This window comes from Lactuca saligna, chromosome 2, assembly GCF_052625555.1.
Source record: "Lactuca saligna cultivar CGN05327 chromosome 2, ASM5262555v1, whole genome shotgun sequence".
Classification (NCBI taxonomy): Eukaryota; Viridiplantae; Streptophyta; class Magnoliopsida; order Asterales; family Asteraceae; genus Lactuca; species Lactuca saligna.
The window spans coordinates 140,112,448-140,119,892 of record NC_136418.1 but is presented as its reverse complement, the minus strand read 5'-3'; the positions used below and the strand labels follow the sequence as shown (position 1 = coordinate 140,119,892).

General features: G+C 37.1%; 1 protein-coding gene across 1 annotated transcript; it reads left to right on the top strand.

Moving 5' to 3' along the window:
• Nucleotides 1-2,208: 2,208 nt before the first annotated feature.
• LOC145030169 (uncharacterized) lies at nt 2,209-3,800 on the top strand. The gene is made up of 4 exons (XM_078978579.1): nt 2,209-2,638; nt 2,682-3,059; nt 3,438-3,504; nt 3,563-3,800. The coding sequence occupies exons 1-4, from the start codon at nt 2,209-2,211 to the stop codon at nt 3,798-3,800; spliced, it is 1,113 nt and encodes a 370-aa protein (XP_078834705.1).
• The last annotated feature ends 3,645 nt before the right edge of the window (nt 3,801-7,445 follow it).

Here is a 7,445-nt window from a genome sequence, read left to right as displayed (position 1 = left end):
AGGTCAAAATAACGACTTAATACCTTCCAAAGGATGCCAAATGAGGTAGATCTCTGATTCTCACACGTTCCTGGCTCCTAGTCACTTGATCTCCATGCTTTTCTCACCAAAAATCTTCTTCCAAAGTTTAAAAGACACAAATGGAGCACACTCACATGAATTAGGGTTTATAGAGTATTAAGAGGCTGTAAGGGGAGGCTGAGGAGGCCAATGATCCTTTAAATATGGTGCAAACCCCCAGAATTTAGGGTTTCATCCTCCACCTCCTATTCGTCAAGTCCCTACTTGGACTCGGTGAGTAGGTCACTTAAACACGTGGACCAAACCGCTGCTACTCGACGAGTTAGGGCAACCAACTCATCGAGTAGACCTTGGAATCATGAAAATCTATAACCAAATAAATACATGAGAATAGGGGCATTACACTTGTTGGCGGAGGATCCTTGGTCAATATTATACTCCTAGATGCACTAAAAAGGATGAACATCCCAAAATCAGAGATAGTCAAGAAATCCTCAGTCCTTATAGGATTTAGCGGGAAACAGAATACACGATTGGAGAGATAAAGCTACTAATATACATAGAAGGGGTAAACTCTAAACAAAATTTTTGTGTTATTGACACCTTATCTTCTTACAATGTGATACTAGGTAGACCATAGATCCACGAGATGAAAGTGGTTCCATCAACATACCATCATTGTGTAAAATTGCCTATTCCATAGGGAACAGTGAAGATCATGTGAGATCAACAAGAGTCGAAGGAATGCTATAAAACCTTTATGAAATCTACGACCAAACCTCAGCAAGCATAACAATTAAGGTGGGGGGCACGACATGTCCTAGAAATAAAGGAACAAGATGTGAAGGAAGTGCCCATGGGGATCGAAGATCCTGAAGCTAAAGTCCTCATAGGATCCTCAATACCTAAGCATATTGAACAAGATCTACTGAACTTCCTAATAATCAAAAGCAAGACATCCACATGGAAACATGAAGATATGATAGGTATAGACAAGAATATTATCACTCGTAAGCTTAATATTGATCTCTCTTTTTTTTTTCAGACCAATACACCAAAAGAGAAGGAAGTTTGCATCTGAAAGAAACCAAATCATTCAAGAAGAGGTAGAGAAGCTCCTCAAGATAGGGATGATCAAAGAAGTGAAGTTCCCAAGATGGCTAGCTAACGTGGTTGTCGTAAGAAAGAAAAACGGAAAATGGCGAGTGTGTGTAGACTACACAGATCTTAATAAGGCTTGTCTTAAGGATCCTTTCCCCCACTACACACTGACTCCATGATAGACGAGACGACTAGCCACAAGCTCTTGACTTTTATGGATGCTTCAGTAGGAGTCCAACAAATTTAGATGGATCCATCCGATCAGAAGGACACAACATTCATAACACCAACATGTATATAATTTTACACTACAATCCCTTTCGGTCTTAAAAATGTAGGACAAACATATCAAAGGTTGGTGAATCGGATGTTCAAAGACAAGCTAGTGGACACCATGGAAGTTTATATTGACGACATGGTAGTGAAGTCAATGAGAGCTGAAGATCACCTCAGAGACCTTAAGGAAGCATTTGAGATCCTGGACGAATACAATATGAAGCTAAACCTACTTAAATGTCACTTTGGAATGAAGTCAAGCAAGTTCCTTGGATACATGGTTACCAAAAGAGGGATAGAAGCAAGCCCACAATAGATTAAAACAATCATGGAGCTAAGATCCCCATCTTCGACAAAGGACATCTAAAGGATAATTGGAAGAGTAGCAGCACTCAACAGGTTCATTTCAAGATCCCGAGAAAGGTGCAAGTCCTTTAATGATATCTTGAAAAAGAACAAAAGATTTGAGTGGAAGGAGGAACACGAGAAAGCCTTCCAAGAACTCAAAAAACATCTAAGCTCCGCACCACTACTAGTAAAGCCTATAGATGGAGATCCACTTCTTCTCTACCTCTTAGTATCTTCAAATGTGGTAAGTACCGTTGTAGCCAAGGATCTTCACGGGGATCAACATCCTATCTACTATGTAAGTAAAAGTCTCCTGGATCCTGAGATTAGATACTCTCACTTTGAAAAGTTAGTTCTTGCCTTAGTAACCGCTTCTACTAAACTAAGACATTAATTATTGAAACACACACTATACACGTAAAAACTAATTATCCTCTTAAGAATGTCATGAGAAAACAAAAAATGTCACGGAGAATGGAAAAATGGTCAGTAAAGCTAAGCACATTTGACATCAGATACGAACCAAGATCGGCCATAAAATCACAAGCATTAGCAGACTTTGTGGCTGACTTTAGTGATGATCTACAAAACGAAGTAGAAACGGAAACCAAGCAACTCCTAGAATATGAACACCTAGGAAAATGGACATTGTTCACAAATGGAGCTTCAAATAAAAAAGGAACAGGGCTAGGGATCATACTAAATTCACCACAGGAGGACATCCTATCCCAAGCAGTTAGTTTTGAATTCAACACTACCAACAATGAAACAGAATATGAAGCACTCATCATAATACTACAATGGGCTAAGGATCTTCAAGTAAGGGATCTTCAGGAATTCGTTAATTCTTTATTACTAACCAGGCACTTTAATGAATCCTATGCAGTGAAAGGTGAAAGATTAGAATTGTGTCTAGAGATCCTTAAAAAAATTAGCTTCCGACTTCGAGAACTTCAGCCTAACCCAAGTTCCTAGAAAAGAAAATGCAGAAGCAGATGCATTAGCCAATTTAGGATGCTCCCTTAGAATCCCTCCAGATACAAAGATTCCTATAACCCATATAATAACCCCAACCATAGGAACCCTCTCCGACAAATCAGAAGATCTTGAACATCTAGCAAGCATAGCAATTATCGAAGATCCTGACCCTAGGATCCTTCCTCTAGGGGACCCCGACAGACAGGATCCCCGAAGAAGTTCGCAATCATGGACCCAAACCATTATGGAGAATTTCCAAAATGGCACGATAACACCAACAGAAAAGAGCGAGAGAGCATTCAGAATAAGAGTCTCAAGATTTTTCATAATCCAAGGTAAACTCTATAAAAAATCTATGGCAGGTCATACCTTAGATTCCTGGAAGATCCTTAGGCTGTAGAAGTCTTGAAAGACATACATGAAGGAGACTATGGCAATCATACTGGGGGCAAATCTTTATTCTCCAAGATACTAAGAACAGGCTACTACTGGCCAACTCTGAAGAGAGATTCTTTTATACATGCTCAAAAGTGTGATGCTTGCTAATGACATGGAACTATCCTACATCAACCGACAGAACTTCTACATCCAATTATCTCCCCATGGCCATTCTTGAAATGGGGAATGGATATAGTGGGGGAAATTACCAATAGCCCCAGGAGAAAAATTCTTCATGCTAGTAATGACTGATTACTTCTCGAAGTGGATTGCAGCTGAGGATTTCATTCAGGTAAGAGAGAAAGAAGTAGTCTCATTTATTAAACGTAATATCTTGATCAGGTTTGGGATCCCGGCTGAAATCATATGCAAAAAATGGATCCTAATTTATGAGCAAAAGGACAAGAGACTCTTGCACAAGTTGGGGAATCAAAATGATTATGTCCACTCCTGTTCATCCCCAAGCTAATGGTCAAGTGGAGTCTAGCAACAAAATCAGAGTTAACAATTTGAAGAAAAGGCTGGACAAAAAGAAGGGAAGATGGGAAGAAGAGCTTCCTTTCATTTTGTGGGCAGATAGGACCACTTCCAAAGTAGCCACAAGTCCGATGCCCTATTCTTTGCTTTTTGGGACATAAGCAGTAATCTCTACAAAATTAGTGATCCCAACAGCAAGATACTTACTGCAAGACCAAGAGAATAACGATAGGATCCTAGCGCAGGATCTTGACACTATTGATGAGCTTAGGGATCTTGCCAAAATATGTATTGCTGCTCATCAACAGAAAATCACCAAGGCTTACAATAGGAATATATGAGTCAGAAGGTTTAAAATAGGATACTTTGTATTAAGGAAAACATTCCAAAATACCAAGGATCCTAGTGCAGGAAAATTGGCTCCTGAATAGGAAGGACCATATCTTATAGATGATGAAGTAGGGAAAGGATCATATTGGCTAGCAACACTCAAAGGAGATGTCCTGCCAAGATCCTGGAATGTCTACACCTCAAAGAATACTACATGTAAGTCGGGTTGAATGATCCACAACAAAACCAAGGTACACATGCTCTTTACCTTAAAATTTTCATTATTACTTATTTTCTCCTCAAATACGTTACTAACTTATGCATCGCAGGGGCGTTAGCTAGACTAACGCCCACCCCTAGCTAAAGTTTGCCATGCAGAACAACACACAACTAAAGATCTCCATAAGAAATGATCCTAAAACTTAAGGATCCTCAAGGGTGGAAATCCTGAAACATAAGGATCTTGACACGTAAAGATCTCAACATCTTATCACTTGAGAAACTCCATCTCTCCTGCGCTTAATGGTACTTATGTTGGATTAGGTGTCTAAGCCCATAACTATAATTTGGATGTACTTGACCCGATAGTAGCATGGTCCTTTTGGGTTGCCTTCATCATAGCAATTGATAGGAAGAATTATAGAGAAAAAGGTTAGTTTATGATTTATTAATATATTATAAGAATAATATATTAATTGAGAAATCATATTATTTAATTAGTATTGATTATAAATTAATTTGGTGATCAAAAGAGACTGATTAAAAGAACGGGGGACTGATTATCTAAATGAGTAATTGTTGTAGTTTGGGCTAATGGATCCTATTGGCATAGGATGGAAGAAAATCTATGGAAGCCTATAGAATTTCATCCAAGACTTGTCATATAGGATCCATGTGTTACTTAGGTCCTAAGCAAGGGAAATTACGGTTTCCACTTGAAAAACCCTAATAGCTCAACTATATAAGAAGCCCCAAGGCACACAAAATCGGTCTCTATGAGTTTTTAAGAGAATCGTAGCCGATTTTTGAGGCCTCCTATCTTTCTTTCTCTCTCTCTCTCTCTCTCTCTCTCTCTCTCTCTCTCTCTCTTTCTCTCTTATTCTTCCTTGTTGCTAGTGGTGTTTGTGACTCCATTAGAGATGCAACATTTGAGCATGGGATGCTAGTTATTAGGGTTTATGCTTTGGATATGAGTTGCATGTATAACTTGAGAAAAACCTAGATCTAAAGCATTAGGTTGCATGTACACCATAGGAATGTTGTAGTGCTCAAAATCCATTAGTGGTATCAGAGCTTAGGGAGTTTTCTGGTGTATGATGCAATTGTATGGTTTTCAAAGTAGAAAAAGTTTCGTTTTTGGCCTTTGACTGCTGGACTCGACGAGTCCCATGAGGGGACTCGATGAGTTGGACTCGACGAGTCCCATGAGGGAGTTTTCTGGTGTATGATGCAATTGTATGGTTTTCAAAGTAGAAAAAGTTTCGTTTTTGGCCTTTGACTGCTGGACTCGACGAGTCCCATGAGGGGACTCGATGAGTTGGACCAACTCGACGAGTCCATGCCCTAACTCGACAAGTTGGTTCATCTGGTGGCAGGATTTTCGGATTTTTAGCCTAAATTAGATTTGGATAATTACCATAATTTGTTTTTATTGATTAAATTTGAATTTTGTAATATGGTAATGGATATCCTCATCCACTTAAAAGATAATTATCAAATTTTAAGATAACTACAAGATTATGTGATAAATTAATTATTTGTAAAATTTAATTTGAATTTTCTTGCAAAATAAATTATATTAGATCATATTTGTGATAATGCTAAAATTATATGATTAATTTAATTGTTTTAAATTTGATCTAGAAGTTTTGAAAAGTTTCAAAATTTGCCCTTAAATTTTGGAATTTAAAATTTGATTAAAAGTTTTAATTGTGAAATATTAAATTCTAAAACCCTAGCATTTTAAATGTTTAAACATATCCTTTTGGTTTCATAATTTAAATTTACAATTTAAGATTTTAATTTTTGAAATTTAAATGGACACAACTAGAATGAATAATTATGACCTTATTAAAAATTAATTAAAAGATTAATTAAGAGAGTATTAATAAATCCATAATAACATGGTTTAAAATTTTAGTTGAATTAAAAGTCTAATTTATATAAAAGATTAAACCACCTAGTATTTTAAAAGTTTAAAATACACCCTTATACTATTATAAGATTAAAAGTTTAATTTATATATATGTATAAGGAAAGTCAGTCTTACCGTTAGTTGGCCTCATTCATGAAGCTGGTCTATAAGGGGTGTTTAAGGAAGCGGCCTGTAAAATGACTATCATTGGGTATCCACTCTTACCCACCGCACTCTTGACTAGTAGAGGGTTGTTAGCCGAACAGGTAGGATATGACATTCTCATTAATAAGTATAATGAAAATACAAAGTAGCTAAACATTTTATAAATTCTCAATCTTAGTTACTTTAGGAAAAAAATGTAAATTTGATGCTAACCCATGAAATTGCACATTGCACCTTATTGGTCATTAGTGGAGCGTGTATAGTTAACTGGCACACTAATATGTGACTAACGAAGGATGACAATGGGTAGCTCATAGATTATCATAGATCAATAGGGCGTGTTTGGCTAATCGACACATTGATTAGGTGATAAATGGCTTCGAGAGTACTAAGCTAATTTGCATGGTTATTCACACCTTGTTTGTCATCCTCGATATCCCAGTCACAAAATTGAATGACATAATCGAGATTAAACATGCCATTGAAAAGTTCAATGAATCTCAAAGAATCTATGAATTTCAATTCATTTAAAACATAATGTTCATTTTTCGTTTTGCATGGTGGAAATTGGTATATTGTCATTTACCTACCTTCAAATATTATGCAATTAGATTACGGCATCCCTCTTCCAAATTGTAGAATATTGTTTTGGGTCCTATCCTTAATATTTCATTTGGGTGTTATATTAAGGATTGAATCAACTAACTTGAATTTCTCTTTTTTGTAGATGTCTAGTTCTGACAACTATGGTCTTCCCGAATCTTTTGGAAAAAGCTTTCCTCATGAAGATGATGTCCCACATTTTGATCAAGGAACTAAAAACCATACTTCACTTCCTCCACCTCCTCCAATTATTCTCCTTGACCCACATGTTCGTCGACTTGAAAAGTTCAAGGTCACTCAAGCCCTATTAGCAAGAAAACACGAAGATGGGAAGTCTGTATGTGCTGACGTCTTGGAGATGAAGTTGCATATTGACAGGCTGGGAATGTTGGGTGTTATTTTCCAGAGGAAGCTGGCTGTTGACTTGGTTCTTTAATCACTTCCTAAGTCATATGGAGGGTTCATTAAGGACTACTTAATGACGTGACCCTTATCGAACTTACATATTTTCTAATTGATGCTGAATCAGCAATGATTTCCTACACTGGTCAAGCAAATTTGATTGGAAGATCCA